Source organism: Barbus barbus, assembly GCF_936440315.1.
Source record: "Barbus barbus genome assembly, chromosome: 30".
Classification (NCBI taxonomy): Eukaryota; Metazoa; Chordata; class Actinopteri; order Cypriniformes; family Cyprinidae; genus Barbus; species Barbus barbus.
Window position 1 is genome coordinate 23,791,030 of NC_136758.1, and position 23,505 is coordinate 23,814,534.

General features: G+C 38.4%; 1 protein-coding gene across 13 annotated transcripts in view; it reads right to left on the minus strand.

Annotated features, from left to right (window-relative positions):
* Positions 1–23,505, minus strand: part of LOC306850055 (ral GTPase-activating protein subunit alpha-1-like) — a 71,985-nt gene that overhangs the window by 15,570 nt on the left and 32,910 nt on the right. For all 13 annotated transcript variants that reach the window (XM_079385464.1, XM_079385473.1, XM_079385470.1 and 10 more), the window contains 12 exons: positions 22,715–22,773; positions 21,228–21,336; positions 20,430–20,540; positions 20,279–20,347; positions 18,591–18,722; positions 18,247–18,430; positions 15,374–16,361; positions 11,564–11,635; positions 11,282–11,405; positions 11,003–11,158; positions 4,020–4,178; positions 2,306–2,433 (listed from right to left, as the gene is read on the minus strand). In XM_079385464.1, coding sequence (XP_079241590.1) covers positions 2,306–2,433; positions 4,020–4,178; positions 11,003–11,158; positions 11,282–11,405; positions 11,564–11,635; positions 15,374–16,361; positions 18,247–18,430; positions 18,591–18,722; positions 20,279–20,347; positions 20,430–20,540; positions 21,228–21,336; positions 22,715–22,773 — 2,291 coding nt within the window. The remainder of the gene's footprint in view (positions 1–2,305; positions 2,434–4,019; positions 4,179–11,002; positions 11,159–11,281; positions 11,406–11,563; positions 11,636–15,373; positions 16,362–18,246; positions 18,431–18,590; positions 18,723–20,278; positions 20,348–20,429; positions 20,541–21,227; positions 21,337–22,714; positions 22,774–23,505) is intronic.

Below are 23,505 nucleotides of genomic sequence, written 5' to 3' on the forward strand. Positions count from 1 at the left end.
TACCAGCTCTGCACTTTAACTACTACACCACACCTCCCGTTAGTGACTGATTCAGAGATACGAGGATGTTAGAGGGACAATTAGGCTACATCGCTTTCTCTCTCTCGGCAATGACTGCATGTGGCGGCACCATCAACAGGTAAGCAGGAGATACTGTGACTTCCTTCCTCACATCCCTGGGGTCCTCTCAGTCTCATGGCCCGTTTTCATTGTAGGAGAGCAGCTCGTCTGGCACATAGATCTTCTAATCACTACTAGCCTGCCATCCATCCCTCACAGTCATCAATTATTCGCACAGGACAGAATGAAAAGAAGGTGCGAGGGCACTCAAAGGAAGAGAAAAAGAGGGAGGTATAGTTTCAAAATAAAGGGAATCAGACTGAAAGAAAAACAGACCAAGAGAGAGAAAAGAGAAAGACAGAGAGAGAGAAAAAAGGTTTGGAGAGACATCCGTCGATAATGACAGATTACTGTAATTCAGGCTGTCAGGAGCATCGACCTGTGCAGCTCACGCCAATCAATAGCTCAGTCCACTATCGAGCTCCGCGCAGGCACACAGATGGGCGAGATTGCTGCAAGCGAAAGACTCAAGCTGAGCCAAACAATCTCTCTGGCTTGGAGGACATGGCAGATGAGAATCGCTTTCCCCCCCTTTTCTCTCTCTCTCTTCTCCCCTCCTCGCTGACTTCGCTTTGTTTTCTGGAAGTAGCATCTCTTTGAGAAGAAAAGAGCACTCTTAAAGAAAGGTTAAAGGTCTTTGGTGCCAACGAGACAAGAGAGGCTGAATTTGGACTTGGAAAGGTTCGGATACTGAACATTATCCAAAGCATACAGTGGCTGTAATTAGTTACCAATAATTGTTTTTGGACAAAACAAAGCAGGCTGTCAAAGCAAAAGAAACTACATTTTTTTAGTGGCACTTGACCATGCAAAAATTATGGAGGATGGTTGGTCGCTTACAAGTTCAAATCCTTTCCTTCTCTCTTTAAAATAGCTTTTTTCTCATCAAAATGAGGATCCTTTAAGGGTCAAAAGAGTCAACCATCAATGATATTCTGGTCTCTAGATATGGCTCAGGTTCATCCTTCAATATAAAACTATGGGATTTTTCCCATTCGCAAGTCTAATCACTTAAAGCCATAGCTGAAGTTTAATACTAAAAGTCCAAATCATTAACCCTTGGTAAGCACTACTAATTATTAGGGCTGTCAATTTATTAGATTTAGAAATTGCAATTAATCTCATAATACAATGCAGTGTTAAAAAGGATCAGAATTAGATGAGAAAAAAATAAAAACATGACCAAGTCAATAAAAACATAATAAAAAGTAATAAACATTATTGTTCAAAAGTTTGGGGTCAGTAAATTATTATTATTATTTTTTTAATAATATGTTTGTTCAGCAAGGATGCATTAACAATCAAAATTGACAGTAAAGAAATGTATATTGTTCTATTTTAAATATATATATTTGCCTTTTTTTTTTTTTTTTTTTACAATATTTGTACAATGTGTATGTGTGTGTGTTATATATATATCCTGAAAAATATTCACAATTTCCACAAAAATATTAATAATATATGAGAAATGTTTCTTGAAGACCAATATATTACAACAGAATTCAGTTATTAAAATTTGCAATATTATTTCACAATATTAGTTTTATATTGCATTTTTGATCAAACTGCTGTCTTTATGTGCAGAAAAAATTCATATCAGTTTCATTTATAAAAACTGATTTCAGTTAACTTTTTCCACATTAAAGTTGACAGCCCTAATATTACATAAAGGTAAACAAGCCAAAACTACTACTATTTAAGCTTATTTTAAGAGACAATGCATGTTGTCTATGTATAATAATAACTTGAAGTTGAAAAAGCCTAAAAAAAAAAGATTAAGTACAACAGCAGAGGTTTAGATCGTGTGACAGAAAAAGAGAGACAGAAAAGAACACTAAATTGCCAGAGAAGCATTTCAAAAGCAAACGGCTGTGCATCACGGTTAGCAGGCATTGAGGAGTGATCAGAATGATTCCATCACCCGCCTGACTGGGTGAGCAGAGAGCGGTGCTCTACATGTGCAGGGCTGAGAAATAAGACATCAATAATTATCGAGCGGCTCTACCTGCTCCCATCAGAACCAACCTGACTGCTCACAAGTCAATACGTACATACGTGAGCCAGGTCTGTACGGCATGAGGAGAGAGCAGAAAACCAACCAAGCAGGCTGTAACAATGATACCAAAGCCACCTTAAACATGACAAAAGCTCACATGTGCACTCGGTAAAGTCTGGAAAAGGATACAAATTTTGGTAAAGAGGGATGAGGGATTTCAGAGCTCTGCTGGCGTTGATGGCTGTGGCTCGCACTACTGTGGGTAAGATATTTCCGTCCACTATGGCTCCATCAAACAAGGGACCAAAGAACGGCACCTGTGGAAAGTGAGATTACATGATATATGTCCTATATCATAACACTTAATGGCCTGTGAAGAGCAAAATGTGAGCAGCTCCAAGCAGGGACAAAACACACATTTCAATCAGTATTAAGGCCTATTCACACTCCCATAAGTCTACATTTTCAATTACAAATTACAAATGTCATTTTTCAGCATCTTACTCCAGTCATAACATCAGAAATCATTCTAATATGCTGATTTGATGCTCAAGAAACATTTATTTTTATTCAATGTTGAAATCATTGCTGCTTAATATTTTTGTGGAAACCATGATACATTTTCAGTATTTTTTGATGAACAAAGTCTAAAAGAACAGCATTTATTTGACATTTTTGTAACATTATAAAGGTATTTATCTATATTTATAGAAATAGAATGTGTCTTTGCTGAATAAAAGTATTAATTGATTTTCTCCCAAACTCTAGAAGGGTAGTGAATTCAATTTTTCTCAGATAAAGAATATTATATTCAGGTAAACGTTTGTTTTCAGAATGCATACATTGTTTGCATTGAAATACTTAGTTTCAGCATACTTTTTTGTGAACAGGGCTTTACACATCCTATAAGCTAGCAGCTTTATCCTTCAAATAAAAGGAGGTATGGAAATGTCAAAACCTCCGACGTATTTCACCCTGTTACATGAAAAAAATCCCTGACATTAAGCAGAAAAGACACAGTGAATAGCCCTCATGCACTGAAATGGGGTCTAAATGGACTTTCATAAAAGCCAGGCCTCGTCTTTCTTTATCTCTCCATCTTTCTACATTTCCTCAGACTGCATGAAAGACTGAGCCTCTTGTCTCGGATCCATCTCCACAGCGGAATTCGATTCCGAGAATCCCATTCATTCAATTAGCCCTGACATAACTGAGCAGGAAGCAATGGCTGGTAGTGCCCAAAGACAGATATGCTTCCACTGTCTCCTGTACGAAACATTGAGCTCATTTACAGAAAAACAAATGGATGTGATGCAGAAACTAATATCTCTGCTTTACTGTATAACGAGCTCTTTGTTCAGCAGCCGTTAAAATAGTTTTTTCCTGCTCAAAGTATGGACGAGGGTTTCAGGGAATTCGAATGTATTTAGCCTATAGGCCCATTCAGACAATTTGCTTCAATTAACTCGTTCAAAAAACTAATTAACAGGTGTCAAAAAGTTAAAAAAAAAGTCTCAGGTGTGATGTTCTTTTGGTAATAAAATAAATATTTATACAACGCTGTTGATTATTAGTGTTTTACACTACCCTTCAAAATTTTGAGGTCGGAAAATTTTTGCCAATATTTTTTAAAGTCTCATATGATCACCAAGGTTGTAAGTATTGATCAAAAATACAGTAAAAACATAATACTGTGAAATAGTATTACAATTTAAAACAACTGTTTTCTACTGGTGCTTTAAATATGTTTTACAAAACTATTTGAATAAATGAAAAAGATTAAAAAAATATATATTTCATTCATAAAATTATTTGTTTGTGACGTCTCTAGTTGCAGACAGGAATCAGAAATAATTAAATGACAGTTTGTCCTAATTGGTTCCTCCGAGAGTGCTGAGCTCACCTCGGGTTTTTTGATGATCTGGATGCTGTACATGTGGTTCTTCATGGGGTAGATGACGATGAGCACATCTCCAAACTCAGTAGGAATGATGCCTCTCCGGTAGTCCCGCGAGTGCTCGGACCAAACGATGTGTACTTCATCATTACCCAAGTGTCTTAACTGTATGGAGAGAGAGAGAGAATATATAGAATACATGTCATTATGCTGTTGGCCAAACAGATTTAAAATATTCTTATTAAAGATATGGTTCCTCGACAGGAACTTAATGCTGAATGGTGATACCTCACTTTCATTGTGGGGTTCACATGCATACACTTGTATGCATTGTATACTCTGCAACAATACAAGCCTTGAGCTTGTATGCTGGTCATATTTTATGACCGTCAAGTTCTCCAAAACAAATGCAAAAATTTAACTGGTTTGAATTGAATCTTGACTGCATACAGCCGTGGTACAGTGCTATCCACTCCAACGTTATTAACCTTGCGCTGTGACAGTTGAGTGAACGGACACTCGGTCCGTCTCTCCTCCTCTCATCTATCTCACACCGATCACTTCATCTTCCTGGGACCCGCTCAATCACTGCCACAGCCATGGGCGCAGCGACCGGTCAACTGTCCCGGGCGACGGCCACAACCTTTACGCAACCAATGACAAATTCTGTCCTTTGCACTCAACAATGGACATTGTTTATTTCTTTAACTGCAGAGTTCTACTTCGCGGTTACAGCTCAAGTTATTTAAAACAGCAAGGATCATAGGAACGTGAAGCTGAACAGGTCCAAAATTAATACTCTCAAACCTTCAAATGTATATAGCAGTAACTAGTTTTTATATGATGCTAGTTACTGCTATACTATCAAAATAATTGCCATAACTGTCATGCGGTAATATAACATAATAAATTAATAACAATACATAAATAACAAATAAGTAGTAGATAAACGTAAAAAAAAAACTATTCAACTATTTAACATTATGATATTTTATAAATATATTGACTAAATAATATATTTAATACAGATATTTAATAACATATGTACTGATTTATTTTGATGGACTATAAAAAGTTTTAAAAATTATGGCCGTTAAAATTTCTCAAATCACTATATAGTGCCCTCCATAAGTATTGGAACAGTAAAGACAAAATTGCTCTGTTGGCTGTGGAGTCAAACATTTGCAAATATGATTAAAAGATGAATACAAAATGTCACATTTTATTATTAGCAGTTTCAACACATACATGTTTTACCAAATAAAAAGAACAGCACTTTTAGAGTTCATCCCACTCATTGATGTGAGCATAAGTATTGGGACAGTTGAACATAAGGCAGATATAAAAGATTAAAAGCTATTATTTAGTTGCAGATCCCTTGCACACAATCACAGCAGTGAGTCTGTGACCCATAGACATCACCAGACGCTTGGTCTCATCCTTTGAAATACTTTCCCCAGCCTTTAATGCAGCCAATTTAAATTGTCGCTTGTTTTGGGGAGTTTCTGCCTTTACTCTCCTCTTCAGCTGGTGAAATTCATGTTCAATCTGATTTAAATCTGGAGACTGACTTGGGCAATCTAAGACTTTCCATTTCTTTGCCCTTATTAATTCCTTGACTGAACTGGCAGGGTGTTTTGGGTCATTGTCCTGATGCAATATGAAGCACTTCCCAATGATTCTGGTGGCATTTTCTTGAATATTGGTAGGCAAGATGGTTTTGTACCCTTCCAAATTCATTCTGCTACTGTCATCATACATTAAGTCATCAGTAAAGTTGAGAGGGCCTGTTCCAGAGACAGCCATGCATGCCCATGCCATGACACCACCTCCACCATGCTTTACAGATGAGGCTGTATGCTTGGGATTTTTTGCAGTTCCCTTTTTTCTCCACATGTTTGCTTTCCCATCACTTAGATAAAGGTTCATCTTTGTCTCATCGGTCCATAAACACAGTTCCAAAACTCTTCTGGCTCACCTTTGTGCTTTTTTGCAAACTCTAATCTTGCCTTTCTATTTTTGGTGCTGGTCAGAGGTTTGCATCTTGCTGTGTAGCATGTGTAATTCTGTGTCAAAGTCTCCTGAGGACAGTAGATTGTCAGAGCATCACCCCAGCTTTCTGGAAGTTGTTGGTGATTTTACAGACAAGTCTTTTAGGGTTCATTTTCACAGCTTTTATGATTTGTTTGTCATCAACTACTGTTGTTTTCTCAGCCGATCAGGTAGTTGTTGGTTGCTGGTGGTTTCCAAACTCTTGATTTCTCCATGCCCTTTGTTTTTGCTAGAGCTCTAATTGACTTCCTTTTCTTTTAGCATCCAAATTGCTTGCTTTTCTCTCAAAGTCAGCTCCCTAATCTTCATCCTGGTTTGTGTGTCATCATCGAATGCAAGATTCAGAATACAGAAGTAATGGATATAACTGATACAACACATTCCCTGCTTTTAATATCTGAAGAATTAATGCAACAGGACACAGCTGATCACTTAGAAAGACCTGTGAGGCAACTGTTCCAATACTTATGCTCACATCAGATAGAGGGATGAACTCTAAAAGTGCTGAACTTCTTAGCTGGTAAACATCTATTTGTTGAATCACCCAATAATAAAATGTGACATTCTGTAGTTTTGTCTCGTATTCATCTTTTAATCATATTTGTAAATGTCTTGACTCCACAGCCAACAGAGCAATTTTGTCTTTAGCGTTCCAATACTTTTGGAGGGCACTGTATATATACTGTATATAATTGACTACTGTCATGGCTAATAAATACTCTCAATGTAGTCGCAATTGTGTGCCAGAAATATAATAAACATATTTTAGAATAATACATTGATTATAATTTTTATGGGCAATAATGGCTGACAAATTTTCTCAATTCACTTGCAATTGGCAAGAATGGAATTTTTTTTAATCCTTCAGAGAGCACGTTAGATGATAAACAGTGCATAAAACAGCAGCCGCAAGAAGAAAAAAAAGTGTGTGTGCGCTGTGGCACCAGTGGCCGCACTGACACGCTTTAGTGTCTAGTTAACATGGTTTAGAGTTGCTATCGGAAGATCGTGCTCTGGATAGCCTCTCCACCAGCCCTTGCAAATCCAATTTGCCTCTGAGAAGTCATGATAGGCAATGCAGTACAGGGACAGACCCAATCTAATTTGGGTGGAATAGAACCGTGTGTGGCGTGGAGGTCCCCTCAGCTCCCCTGCAGGGCAGGGACGGCAGTCCAAAACCCCTTCACCGGCCCAACCGCCCCACGTCACTTCACCTCACGCCTCATGCTCAAATTACAGCCATGAATTACATCCAGCCTTCAGCTGCACTACCGCAGACCAGGGACTGCCATTTCCTTCCAGGGTGTGTGTCTGTGTGACAAAATGATTGGAGTTTTATTGGACGATAAGGTGGTCTGGACTGAGAGATTTCTTTCATCTCTTAGCCATCTTTGTTTAATCATGTAATATCATTCTGAGAAATGCCATATTCGATTGGCGGCCCGTAGTGCAGATTGTGGCAACATACTGGTAGAAATTCAAAGGCCTGTCCTCATTGTGATAAGAAGATATAGATCTGCATTAAATTTATTATTGCAAGATGTGCTTAGTCACTTCAATGACACAAAAACAGAGAAATGTTTGTGTTATAGAAGAAAAGTGATCTGGCTTACCGCAGTTATGGTAATAAATGCATAAATCCATGATTTTACGGTGTTAAAAAGATACGTTTCCTCAGTTCTGCATTTTATTTTCCTCCAAAAAAACCCATAAATATGTGACATACTTTAGATGACTTTATCCCTTTAACAGTTTTTGCAACTGTACTTTAACTACTGCTCAGAGGTTTAGGGTCAGAAAGATTTTTTACAAAATAAATGTATACTTTTATTCAGCAAGGATGCATTAAATTGATCAAAAGATACAGTAAATGAATTTACACTGTTAAAAAGATTTCTACTTTCTATAATTTCTGTTGTTTCAATGTAATCAAAGAATCTTAAAAAAAAAAAAAAAATTCCACAAAAATATTAAGCAACACGACTGTTTTCAACACTGATAATAAGACATGCACAAAATTATAATTAGCGCACTAGAATTGTTTCTGAAGGATCATGTGACACTGAAGACTGCAGTGATGGAGTATTGGAAAATTCAGCAAGACAGAAAACAGTTATTTCAAATTCTAATAATTCACTAAATTACTTATTGTATTTTGATCAGATAAGTGCAGGATTGGTGAGTATAATAGACTTTCTTAAAAAACATTATATTACTAACCCCAAACTTTACGATAGTGTGATGTGAAATGTGAAAATTTCCTGATGAGTGAGTGACCAACCTCTTCTCAAATAAAATGAGTACAAATAAAGTAGTCAGGACTGAAAGATGCTTTTTCATCTCGACTATCTTAGTTTAAATCATATATCATCATGAAAAATGGTACATCAGTTTGTAGCATCACATCAGAAATTCATTCAACACAATGGCCTTTTCTTCTGATAAATATCTAAAAATCTGCATTAGATTCTTTTAAACACTGTTAAAAAAAATTAAGAAAAAACAACAGAAAAGTGTCAGCAATGAGAAACTGTGTTACAGGAGCTACATTGTATACCTATGTTGCATTTTATTTTTCTCTCTGAATTTCACTCATTTAAGATCACTTTCCACCCTCTCGCTGATCTGTTTTTACTACTGTACTTTCTATAGAATCTATAGATCAATCAAATACTGATTCACAAATCTACAATTCTACATTTCTTTATGATTGAGTGTCTTCAGAGTTTTACTCAGAAATATGGCACAGAAGTAAAATCATGTTGACTTTGATGTGCATGTCATTCATCATCCTCCATTTCTCTCAACAGGGACAAACATCGGTTTAAAAAAAGTGGGCCACGAAAAAGGACCTAACATCTTGTCATCCTTCTGCTTAAAGCCAATTACAGTTCAACATCTTCCCGACAATATCCCACAACCCCCACTTTCAGCATACCTGCCCAGCTCATAAAAACAGAGTAGACACAATAAGCTGTAGGCGAGACCATTTCAGACTAAACGTGGTAATCTAATTAGAGCCCCCCTTTACCACCGAATAAGCGCTCCATGAAACGTCCCTCTTACGGTCCACTGTAGCCCACCCTCCCTCCCCATTCTCCCTCGCCGCAATATCACATTTCTATCTGCGTTCATTAATAAGTCTTTGGGGCGCATTAGCACCTTATCGCCTCGTCTCTGCCCCAGAAGACGTATGAGTGAGGAAGTGAGGGGACAGCTCTAATGACAAGCGATTGGTCATTCAGCATGGGACTGGCCGCTCCACAAACAGCCCCATATCACAGCCTTCCAGCCAAGCTCATTAAGGATAATGCTGCACATTATTAGATTTGTGCTGCCCATGTGAACGGAAAAAAATACCCATGCAGACAGATATTTGCAGCTGTTTCTTCAAGTACGGACACTTTAATGTCCCAGGGGGTGATTTTTATTAAAACTAACAGCTGTAACACTTCTTTTTGTTATATGAAGGTCACAATAAAATCGACTTGGCATGGCAACTTTTTACCATGCATTTATTTTTATTTTTGCTACTATATTTTATTGCTTACCTTTGTCCCAGTTTGTTTGTGTTTAACGCCATACCAAAATATTTGTGCATATTTAGTATACATGTTTGCATCGAAATTAGCCTTAGCAAGACAAAGTAGTTTTTTTTTTTTTTTGCCATCGTCATTTCCACCATTGAATACTATAAAACAGTACATCATTTGAGATGTGTGTACACTGTTGGATTTTATTAGTAGACATATAATAAACTAGTTAGAATGTAAAAAGTGTGTTTAAAGAGAGTTTAATTCATAAAAGCCCACAGGGCAAAAAAGTGCCTATAATTGAAGAAACACCCTTACAAAGAGAAAAACTAGAGAGCAATGTTTCTCCATAAGGTCACATCGACTGCGAGGAAGAGTGAGAACAAGAAAGGGTGCGACATCCCTCTTTAAATAAAAGAGAGACAAGATAAAAGCCAGTGGGAGAGGCAGAATGAGAGAATAAAGTACAGCTGTTAGGAGTCATTACTTTCTCCTTTTCTCTGTTCTGATAGCAGATAGGACCTTTTCTCTCTACGGGGAACTCTGAAACACAAAAGCGCAGCTCTCGGCAGGTATAAGTGTCCCACCCCTCAGATTAGCCTGGGTTAGGTTTAATGATGAGGTGTGAATGCACAGGTCAGTGAGGTTCTGTGTCCCACTTCACCCACTGCACAGGAGGAGCAGAGCCGCACTGCTGAAGACAACTCGAGACAGAAGAGCTATGAAAGAAATGGCACAGACTACAATCTAAAAGGCCTGCCACAGGTGAGCTGGCAGGGGGAACGTTTAACTCTTTAGAGAATCAGCAGCTTTTGAGTGAAGGAAACCAAGATTTCTAATTGTTTTTTGAGACTGGTGTACTATGCAGATATGTGATCATGAGGCAAAGCTCCAGTCTAGTTGGATAATCTGCAAAATGGGTTATTTAGATGTTTTGAACCCCTTAGACTTTCATTTGTAAAAAAAAAAAAAAAAAAAAACACTTCAGAAATATCTTCTTCGTGTTTAGCAGAATAGTATGTCATTCAGAATGCAGAGGTTATTTACATAAAGTCCTAAAGGTCTAAGTATCAGTATGTGATAGAAGTTTTGTTATTGTTAATTAAACCTAAAACTATAAAAGAGGATTTTCACTAATTGAAATCAAGATTAAATTTAAAGAAAGAAAATCGTTTAAAAAAGTTAAACTTCATAATATTGCCTTGACAACTAACTGAAAAAAGTGATGATTTAGTAATAAATTAAATTTAAATTTAAACTATATAGAAATAAAAAACAACTAATAAAAATGGCATAAGCACATAACTAAATTACGAATTCAAAATACGAATAAATTCTAAAATAGTATCTAAATAATACTAAAGTAACTAAATTTGTCATCTAACCTGACTTCTAAAAGTTTACCTTTTTAGTGAGCGAGTCGTCTGAGTCCGGAGGCATGCGTGTGGAGACGTGGAACATCACTTCAACTGTAGAGGTGGCGAAGTAAGGCATGGTCAAACCTGTGCTCTTGTTCCTCTGCAGGCCGCCCATGAAACCACAATGACTCGCTAGGTTCACCTGAGCATTGAGGAAAGAGTTTGTTAGGGCCCATCATATAAAATATTACAAGTAACACATAAATATATATAAAGGACATTTATTAATGAGTTGGCACCCAGCAATTTATTATCAAGATTTTACCTCCCAGCCCAGGCCTGACACAAAGTCTTCATAGGCCTGACTCCCAGCTGTGTTGGACAGAATTGAGTGCTTGTCCTCCTGCCCCTCTGCCACGTAAAACACAGCAATCTTGTGCGTTTCACGACTAAAAAAGTAAATAGAAAAGAAAGAAGGAGCAAAACAGGTGTAAAATTTTGTCAGGTGGTCTCACAGACTTTAGAAAATAATGTCCCTTTGCCCTTACAAGAATATTCCTAATAGCTTTAAAAGAAAAAACACTGGATAAAAAGTGGCATAACATACCACTGCCTTGAATCCAGATTCTTCAGCTCTCTCAGTAGTTTTTCATTCTTCTTCAGCAGGTGGAAACTGTTCCTGGAGACAGGACATTTAAACATAAGAGCTAAGGAAGAGAAATATCCTACCAGGTGACTCATCTTTGATCACTTCAGGTTAATTAGCTTACACTTAAGACTGGCAATCAACAACAATATCAATGTAATAAAAAATATATCTAGATGGACAGATATGACAAGAAGAGAAGAATAGACTAATAGACATAGAAGATGCATAGAGACATAGATAGATGGATATTTTTCTTTTTTGCGAGGACACTCTAGCTATTGTTCACAGACCCTATTTGGAGAAGTGCTGTTCTAGACTGTGCATTAGATCTCTTTCATTAAGTAGCCACCTGCTTAATTACAGTCTTCCTTGTTTTTCTCACAGTCTTCCGGAAAATCTGACCCCATGACAGAAACGCAAATGAAAACAAACAATGGAAGATCCCGCGCTGAAAAACATCTTATGACACGATGAGCCATAAAACAAAAATTTACACGTCATGAAAAGAAAAATAAATAAATCTAAGATAATGCGACTTCTTTCCGTCTGCAGCTTTTATAGTTCAGAGTTCAGTTACTTTCTCCCTCTCCCCTCTCTTTATCTTTCGCTCTCTCCAAGTGGCCGTGTGAGTCATGTGGAAAAGCCACACGATGCTCTCTAAAAGGACTTTTGTTTTGTTCTCCTTTTCTTTGAGCAGGGGTCTCTTTATTAGCTTGTTGCAATGTAATGGTCTTCATTTTCTCCATTGAAAGTGAGCCATTTCAGAAGGCGAACGCGCGAACGGCATAAAAGGCCGACATTAGGCGCGCGCTCACACACACAATGGCCCGACGGATTGCAATGCCTTAGTCTCTGACCACGGATAAATGATACATGAATGCCCGGAGAGCGGCAGCAGGACAATTCCTCATTAAACAGCCCCTATGCATTTTCTCCCAGCTCTCCAACTCATAATAACCCTCCAGCCACATTCGAAAGGTAGCAGCCTTTTATTTTCACTCGGCATATCAGGCAAGAATGAAAAGTACCGCCGCTGCTCGGCAGATAACAGACCCCTCAAGAATTAATCCCCCCATAAAAGCTGCGTGCGTGAACACACACACACACACACAAAAACACCATTCACCCAGAGCTGCTGAAGAAAAGCTTTTTCCCTCCTGATGACTCTATGAGGGAATGGTGAAAAAACAATTTTCCTTCATTAATCTCATAACACAAAGTATGTATATCATGAAAATTAATGCCATTACATTCAAGGTGAAAAATAACCCCAATTTTACAATTATTTGTCATCTGGAAATATTTAACCATTCTCTGTAATACCACAAAATGGAATAGGATTGAATCCTCACAGTCAAATGCAATGAGGGGAACCATTAGGCAATTTGGAGTGGGACGGAAACTGAGGTTTGGGCAGTAAGTGAGCACCACTATAGTCTCTATTGGTGGATATGATAATCAGAAAACTGTTGACTGTTTAAAGCAGATTAACATGGCTCTGCGCAATCAGGGAGAGGTGCGAGCAAACAGGATGTTTACATGAATTATCGGCCTTCAACAACAGCATCACCCAGATAGTGCTAACAATGTAGTGATTCTTTTGGGGGAAAAATGGCATGATGATTTGATGAAGTGTTGCTGATCACTTAATTGCTAGACCAAATGATTAAACTGTCTGATATGGTGGTTAAACAATGCTAAAAAAGACTTGGCAGAATTATGGTTGGTGGAATTGTTTCTGTTATTAGTAATAAACTGCCCAAAAACTCAATATTAACCAAAAAAGTGACTAGCTTTGGTAACACACTCTAACAACAAATAACACAATTATGTTCTCTGTTGATTTTGACATGGACATGATGAAATTAACAACTTGGAATTTATTATATGGATAACTGCGATAACCCATTCTTGAGACATTTTAAAAATAATGAACAATTAAAAAAAAAAATACACAGTGCATTAAAAAACATGACTTCGGGTGCTGAACTACTGTCAAGCCAGTTGCAACGCAAGCAGTGAGCACATTTATGATTATCATAGGTATATCTGCAGTAATTTGCAGGCAATCCCCCCCCAAAAAGTCCTGATCTTCCAAAATAATTTATAAAATCAGACAATAAAGCCTGTCATTTTCAAAATGTTCTTAAAAAATATTAGTATTTTTCAAAGAATTTCCAAAGAACATTCTTATGAATCTAGGCCCTGGAATTTTTTTTTTAAATCAAAAAATCTAGCATGGGGAAACTCCATTGGCTCTCCGTGATGCCTGGTGTTTGGATTTTTTGAAGGATTACTCCTATACATGTTTGACATTGCAATTTTTAGGTACTATTGCATGCCTGTAACCAGTGTTGTCCAATCTGTTCCTGAAGGCACCCCAATAGGCCTTTTTCACACTTCCGTGTTCGAAGAGTGGAAGTTTTAAATAGTAGCATAAAAAAGCTTCCGCTGCAGCTTGTATCAATGGCAGTGCCCATAGCACGGGATTGTTGTGATTTATTTATGTAAAATTCAGCACGATACATCTTATAAAAACATCAAACTCAGTTTAAAATCATTTAAAAATTGTGAAAACAATGAAGACGGTTTAATGTGCGCAAGCCGTACTGTATGTGCAATACTTTGTCTGAGCACCTTATTTTGTTACAGAGCTGCAAGAAAACAATACAAACAGCATATCACATTAAAGAGCATTTAAATTAACCAAATCTTAAAATATTAATTACGAATAAAGACCGTTTTAGAAGATTAACTTAATGGTTTGGGGGAAACGTATTGCATTAAACAATTATGTTTACATATTTCATGCACTTAGTTTACAATTCAATCCTCAGTAATTACATCAAATTAAAGCTGTAGAATAAACTAATATTTCCAGCCCATAGAGGATTATTTAAAAATAACTACATTGATCATCTTAATAACGAGTCTGTGATTGAGTGCAATTGAACAGCATTATATTGTATACAAAAACGGGAGGTTAATCACAATAAACATATTACAAATAATATTAAAAATACATTTAAATCAGCCCGATTATTCCTCTGGGAGTAATTTGAGCAGCATGCTGCTATTCATTAATCTCATGACCGGCAGCAACGCCGACAATTGCGTCGATCAGATAATATTACACATTAAAATGAAGGATGACATACATGGTAGGGCATCAGTATAATTTAACGGTTTCAAATATTGTCGTTTATTGCTAAGTCCAACTAAATTAGTTTAATTTTCTTCAAAAAACTGACATCTGTCCATTCCTTTAAGCTACTAATTGGAGCCGGATGTGACGACACACGGATTGTGAAAAAGGTCTACACATTTTCAAACTTCCCAATCAAACACACCTGAATCAACTCTGCTCGTTCGCAGGGACTTCAAGACCTGAAATGAATGGCTCAGATAAGGGACACATCCAAAATGTGTATTGCTGGAGTGCCTCTCATGACAGGACTGAGAAACGCTGGGGTACACCATCCCAAAACACGTTTGTTACAACTACGATTTGTACTTATGGATACTCTATATCAGGGGTTTTCAAACCTGTTTTGGCCCCCCAGCACTGCATATTTTACATGCCTGCCTCATCTAACACGCCTGATTCAACTCATCAGCTCAGCTAGTAGAGACACTGCAAGACCTGAATTGAGTGTCTGCTAATATAGACCTACAAAATGTAGTGCTGGGGGGCCTCCAGAACCCCTTCCCTATAGAATTCCCAAGCATTTGCAACTGTAGTGTGCGTTCAAGTGGTCCGAGTCTTACCTCTTCTCCCAGGAGTTCATGCCTAGTATGTTGAGGAGCAGTTTGCAGTAGTAAAAGGCCGACTGGGGTCTCTGTGGGCTTGGCTCTTGCTGTACTACGGCCCTCATGTTCAGGTCATTCCCACGATGCAACATAAATTCCCGCTCTTCGGCGCACTGCTTCAGGATGGCGTTGATGACGTCGTTCTCCTGCTTCTCAGACACACAGGTGGGTGGTGGGGCTGGAATGTTGAGCGGTGCGCCAGTGCGTTGCAGGCACTCTGGGCTGGAGTATCCCAGGTACTGCAACATCTCGTCCAAAGAGTCCTCCCCATCCTGCAGGGAGTCCCAGCTTGGGATCACCTCTCTGCACCGCCGTTTGGCCTGTGGGGCCATCAGTTCCAGCCCTGCCTCTTCCTCCTCGTCCTCTTCCTCAAGTTCTTCCTCCTCCCTGTCTTCTTTCACATCCTCCTCGTGCTCATCCAGGTCCTCCTCGTTCTCTGGAAAAGGACCATCCTCTGGTTCTTCTTGACTGCCTCTTTCTAGACTGTCCTCATCTAGGGCATGTTCTCTATCGCCCCCTGCTTGATTGGAGGACGAGTAGAGGTGCAAAGTTTGACTTGGAGTGATGTAATGAGGTGGACCATACAGTACAGCAGAGTCCCAGGAGTGTTTTCCAGAAATGTCCCTCACAATCACCCGAACGCAGGCACTGGTGGTGGTGAGGCCAGCTGACATCCCACCACCGGGCAGGCCGTCCTCTGCCCGGATCTGTAGATAGGACAGCAGGGTGGTGCCATTGAGCACAAAGAACTGTAAGTTGGGTGCGTCGAAGAGTTCAGGGGTCAGGTCTGCGCTCTCGCTGTACGGGTTATCCTGGTTCTCGCATACCTGGCTGGTCAGAGTGGCTGGACCACCACTCATCGGATAGTGACCCAGGTGGTTGACCAGGTGGGATATGACTGTGCGTGCCGCAATTGAAATCAGGCCTTGCTGAATACGACCCCTCACTACAAACAGAAAGACAAAGATGTATTTAAAGGAGTTGTATGTGCAGACATTTCTAGAGATTTTCAAGGACAAGTGCCCATCATTCATAAGGTTCTACATATCCCTTAGGTGTTCATTTATGAAATAGTTTGACTAATTTGATGACGTTTTAGTAAATAATAACAGTGAAGTACTCTCAAGTTCAGTTTAAAACTATTTGGAATGCTCTTTTGGAATTAGATCAACTTGATCGAACATCTTATTAACAATCTGTTATGGGAGCCTTGTACATTTATTATATAAGCTGTTTCAGGTCATCTGGCATAATCAGCCGTGTTTCTTACATAAAATGGCATTTCTACATGAAGATTTAACTAGATGGAGCAAAAAGATTATACAGGCATTATGGTGCAATTTTAAAAAGTTTTTAAGTTGACATGTTGGCCTAAAAATGCAAGACACACGGCAATGGCCAGTTATCTCTCTGAAAGTTCATTTTTCTAAACATGAATTTAGGTTTTACTGTGCAAACTAACAGGATGCTGTTAGCACACTAACTAAACCACCATTAAACATACTGAAATAAAATAAAACATCTAAAAAATTAAGAAGGAATTAATAAATAAAATAAATCAAAACAAAATTTACATTTAGGTAGTTGACCTCACTCTCAACTAATCGGGTGATCCATCCCTAAATCTATCGTGCAGAATTTAATCAAAACTCAGAAAGTGAGAGAGATGGAGAGACTGCAGTGATGATGAAAAGGTGTTAGAAACAAGTAAAGGAATAGAGTTTAGGCACTTGTTTCTTCAGGGATGTAGTGATTTTCAGATCTATCAGTGTTAAACTCCTGCGGAGCTGAGATGAGTGAAGGTGCAGACGGTTCGTGTGAATACAGGGACATTAGGGTGTGATGAAGAATGCAGGATGCCTGGTGAGAGGTACAGATGCCTCGATGCTGGTAAGAAGCTCCCGATGGAGACACTCCTTCTTCACACACTGCCAGAACTCACAAAGAAACCATGCAGAGAGCAGCCCAATACCAGTACACTCGACGTGCCAGAGGCCCACTCCCCCCAATCAACACAGCACACCAATCACATTCAGCGACACTCAACCGCTTTAATGAGCCAAAACATTCTTAGACCGGAGCTCTCAGGGGGAGGGATTTTATCCTGATGAAGCAGTCTTCTGTACGGACCACCTCAGCCGCCGAGTGCCCTCCGATCTAGCAAGAATCCAGCGCTAGGAGTAAATTCAAGAGTAATGGAGGTAGGAAAGTGGTGGACACATGTCTCACTCAGGGTTGTAATGATTAGTTATTTTCGCCTGATGGAGAGAGACACAGCAACGGCAGCACAGGAAACCAGCCCCCTGCTGTCAATCTCAAACCCGTCCTCTCCCTGATACACACTGAAACTAGCAAGAGAGAGCAAACAGATTTGGTAATGAAGACATTTAACTAGTTCATTCCTGCTTCTTCTGATTTGTTCTGCTTGTTTTAACTACAGAAGGTGATAAAGATAGGAGAAATGTGGTGGGTGATGGATAACACTGTGCGACAAGCTGTTTTTTTTTTTTTCATGTTTTTGTCTTATCATGCAGCAACAGTGAGAAATTATCATTTTAGTTCTACGTTAATCCAAGTAAAAAGCTGTTATTTAATAATATTACATGACAAATAAATTTTTTAGCCCACAGTAACGTCTCACTGGTCCAAAATTGTGCTTTGCATAACTGCATATTAAACAGTCAATCATTCTCAATGGCTTTCGGTGAGGACAGAAAAATTACTTGATGCTCAAAACTTGCCATGTCACAACTGGTTAGGACAAGGCATAGGAAATAGAAACTGGAGAGGTCAAAACAAGTACAAGAGAGAGGCAGAAGACATGCGCTCACCTTCAGTGACGGGCTGCAGTTTAGAGGAGCGTTCAGAGTCGGGTGAATGAAGCGGCTCTGGCTCCTTCAGGTTCTCCAGTAGTAGGAAGGGGTCGTAGTCTGGGCTGCTTAAGTCTGACAGGTGAATGGGGAAGTAATTGGGATTACTGAAGCTCTGAGCCCCATATACACAGCCATGGAGGACCTGAGGGGTGGACAAATGGGTTAGAAATACAAAGAAATAAAGAGTGGGGTGCACTTGTTTATGTGTTTAGCTGTTCTGAAAGGGGAAAGATAAAAATTAAAGAGCGATGCAAAATAAAATTATGCATATTGAGATTGTTTAATATCAGATGGCCTCATACTTTATAGATGCAGCTGAGGACGGACTTGTCAGTTTTCTCCTTGTCTGAGGCTCCTTGGACCGGCTGCAGGAGAGTTTTTGGAGGTAGAGCCATCACCCAGTCCAGCAAGCATAGCAGTAGAGATACAACCAGCTGGAAAGAGACAAAGTAAAAAAAAATCAATAATTACGAAAATTATTCAAAATAAATGCTTTCTATTTTGATATATTTTAAAATGTAATTTATTCCTGCCAAAAAACTTTCAGCAGCCCCCACTACAGTGTTAAGTGTCACATGATCCTTCTAAATCATTCTAATATGCTGATTTACTGCTCAAGTAACATTTCTTATTATCAGTGTTGAAAACAGTGCTGCTTAATATTTTTTTGAAAGAGTGGTACATTTTTCAACTTAACATTTTTTTTAGTGCTGTCAAATGTTTAATTGCGCTATTTTTTATAAATTACAATATATTTTTTTGGTAACAGTGTAAAAGTCTTTACTGCCACTTATATACAAGTCAGTCAATCTGGTGACCAATTTAAAGGGGAGGTCAGATGCAAAATCCACTTTTACATGGTGTTTGAACATAAATGTGTGTTGGAAGTGTGTGTATACACCCACCCTATAATGACAAAAATCCACCCAGTGCTTTTTTTAAATCCCCCAAAATCATTAGCACTTTCTCAGATCAAGCCATTCTCAGATTCTGGCCAGATGTACGTCACATAGGCCAAGGCCACACCCACGATTGTTGACTGACACGGCCGTTTTAGCACAGACCCACCCTGAGTGAGCTGTCAACAGTCTGCCATTGTTTCAACGCCGGAGCAGGGGTAGACAAGATTGTCTCCTTTGTTGTTGGATATAATAATAAACATAGCAGTCGTCATTTACTCCGACATGTGAGCCGCTGTAGACGCAGTGGATTCATTTTGTTTTTGAAGGGAATGCGACCCCCGATCTATCTAAATGTTTCTATGTTTGCACGAATCATTCATTCCAGCTTCAACTACAGAAGAAGTGGATATAAGGGTTTTTTATGTATCTTTGCAAATCACCTTTCCTAATAATGTGCTAGCTTGCAAGTTCCCCAGCTAAATGCGGCTAAAGTTAACAGTCTCAGAGAACTGCTCGGCACCCCATAGAAGAGAGGGGTGGGGTGCACAGATCTCGTTAGCATTTAAAGGGGCATGCACCGAAACGGGTCACTGTGAACAGTGCTGTTTTCGACAGGGTAAAAAGGTGTTGTTTTACACTACCATTGAGAAATTTTAACCAAAGTATGTTATAGACTTTTCATTAAGACCCTAAAGAATCATATCAGCTTGTGGAAAATGGGCATCTGATGTCACGTTTAAAGAAACAGTACACCCAAAAATCAATACTCGGCATCACCCTCATGCCACCCAAAACCGTTATGACAATTTCACCCTCTTCCTCACAAAAACCCATCAAATTTCTTCAGAAGACTTACAATGTAGCAAACACGTTGTTTAGTTGCTTTATAAAGTATTTCTATTTTTAGGTAGAACAGGAAAATTACTTGATGTGCTGCATCTAGACAGGACAAAGTGTTCTGTTTTTTAGGTGTACGTTCTATTTCATAAAAACCATCATGAGCTGTTGGTTGACAAAAAGCATTTATTTCACATGTACATGAGTGTGTTCTTTTATAGTGTTGGGGTGCATTTGTTAATAAGACATACCCTCTTGTCCAGCTCATGAGGGGAGGACTCTGTGGCTGGAAGAAGGTAAGTGATGGTTGCAATAAGGACCTAAAAAGCATAAAATAAACATCACAAATCCAAACCATGCTTAATTTAAAATTCGGCTCACTTGTAGTGTGACTGACTTTACCTCCACTATTTTCTTTGGAGTGTCAGGTGGGAATTTCTGCAGTTCATCCACATAATTGATGAGCAGGTGCAAAATGTCTGAGGCCACCAGAGCAACGGTTTTATTTGAGAACTGGAAGAAAGGTATTAATGGTTAAAATGGAAGCAATCAGCAACTTTAATGTGTTCAGACATGTGTGGAGCAAAATGGAAAAACTGTGTCGTGGGCCTCATCTGAGCTGATTAAGACGGGATGAGTCTGTGTCTAATTCTGCTTCATGGAACCCACCCAAAGAAGAGAGACCCTCATGTCTAACCCTCAACTGACACCAGATTCTCTGAAAAGCCAATAGAATCAACCCGATCACAAACAGACTTTTCTGATTGGACCAGAGTTTGAGTATGTATGTGTGTGTGTGTGTCTGTTGGCCCTAGCCTTCATTTCAGACAGAAATGCAATAATTCCTCGAAGTCTCTGAAGCGTGCATTCTTCAGTGGATTAGCCTTCTGTCTGTGAGAAGCAGAGAAGCCAAACATGTTGACGGTCCAGATTTAGGAAGGATGGTAGGGGTGGGTGCAGGGAGTATGGAATAATCTTCTTCTGGATGAACAGAACACACTTGTGCCAGTGCAGTGAGCCCAGGCATCAGGAACGGCTTCAGAAGACTCAGGCCAAGGGCAATGCCATCATTTCTCTGCTGTGCTCACTTATGTTGCCAGTGAAGGTTCTTTTACAACACAGATGCTTCTATTCCGTTCATAATCAATCTTTAACAGCAGGATATATGTGCATTTTGTTGTATAATCAAGCATCCATTACCTTGAGAGTGACACAGATGACATTAAGCGCTTCTTTGATCTGCGGATGCTGAGTGCCATGAACCAGTTCTTCACAGAGCCAAATACCCAGACTACAGAGAGCCACACACCTCAAAAAAGAAACAAAGACATAACTTTAAATTTAAAATCAACTGCTAACTTCCAACACATTTAAAATAAACATCCAAACAATTTACAGATGCACAATCTCTTTAATAATATTTGTGCTTTAGATATGGAAATGCAAATGTTTACATCTGCCATGTAAAGAATTTACTTCAAGCAAAAACATTAGCATTAAAAAAATAAAAAATAAATATAAAGTAAATTAAAGTTAAAATTGTGTGTAAATATTTGTTTTACTTTATTTACATTTATTTTCATTCTTTGCCTTTACTGTCACTTCTGATCAATTGTTGAATACTTGTTGAATTTTTTTTTTTTTTTAATCTTTATCAGCTTCTGCATCTATACATACATTTTGCACATTAAAAACAAAACAAACTGACTCAAATTTGCATGGCTTGAATGAGGCCCACAGCTCAATGTGTTGGGGCACGTGCACTAACCACTAGACCATATAGATCTTTAATCCTGCCTCCTGTCTGCCCCTTCTATGATCTAAGGCTTCCTCAAGCTTTTCCCTGAAAAACACCCACACTTTTTCCACCGGGAGTTATGGGGGCTTCTAATGACTTGAGCCCCATCAGAATCCACTCTAATCCTACTGAGTCCTTGATTACTTTAAATGACACTGCTCCTAATCTGTCTAGATATGACCAGACACATATGACCAGCCCACACTGGTCTAACACTGACCGTAATGTACAGAGTTATTAAACTGTCTGCCATGGGGTTTGCTTGCTTCATTTTAAAAACCAAATCTAAAAAAGGAGGATGCACTGACCTGGAAAAAACAACCTGACTTTTCTTTTCTATTTTAGGACTAATAATATATTCCTGATGATAGATACTATACAAGCTACATCAAGGGATCAATTCATTAATTATACAATCACCTGTTAAAATTAGATTTATGTTTATGGAATTAGTATAATGCATTTTAATGTGCAATGACATGAAATGTTTTCTGTCTGCTGCAGTATGCTCTGTATTATTTGTGTGTTCATGTTAGTGATGTTCACATTTATAGTATCTACAGTATCTTTTTTGTCATACCCAACGTTTTGTCCTCTGGTTGAAATTTCATACTGTCTGTTCAGCTGTGATTTAGTTGCTTCATTCAGCATTTTGCATTCAGCAAGAACAGGTAAAACACCTAGCTAAGATGACATTTTTTCCACACATTTTTTATTTATTTTTTTTATTTAGAAGAGGAAATGATGTGGAGAGTGTAGGGGAATGGGACCAGGTACGCTGCAAGCCAAATTCAAACTTGTGTCGTTTACCTAAGCACCACAAGGTGTTTGTATGGTGAAAAGCGCTATACACATAAACTTGAATTGAATTTGTGTTCAGGGCTTGTACCTTGCTGGTGCAGAAGGCTCATCTCTGGCAGAGGTCAGGATGTGCTTGATTATATGCTCCTGAAACAGAAACACAAAACAATCACTATTAATGGGGTCATATCATACTTCTTTTTTTTTTTTTAAGTTTTCTGTGAATTTCACACCTAAAAATGTAAACATTTTCTTTATCTGTCTATCTATCTATCTATCTATCTATCTATCTATCTAGTTTTTTTCTTCAAAAATACAGTAACTAATAAACACTAATATTGTGAAATATTATTACAATTTAAAGTAATGATTTTCTATGGAAGCTTGTTTATATCTTGTAATTTTGATTTTTAGTTTTTACCCTCAAAGATTTGTTTTTTCTCAGAATTGGAAAAAAAGTCAGAATTGTGAGATAAGTTGCAATGACCTTTTATTCGATAGTTTTTGGCTTTTAATTATTTTAAAATGTAATTTATTCCAGTAATAACAAAGCTGAATTTTAAGCAGACTTTACTCCAGTCTTTACACAACCATGAACATTTCTTATTATCAATGCTGAAAGCAAAACAAAAGAGCAGCATTTATTTGAAATAGACATTTGCAACATTATAAATTTCTTTACTGCTGCTTGTGATCAATTTAATATACCCTTGCATCAGAACAAATAGACGATTCTGAATGGCAGTCAATGAAAATACAGGGTGCATAAAATCCCGTTCAAGGATCTGGCGACATCCTGATACCGATCAATTTCATTCCATCTAGAGTGTGTCAGATAATATGCACCCATTTCTTAGCCACACAGGACATTCGCTCACA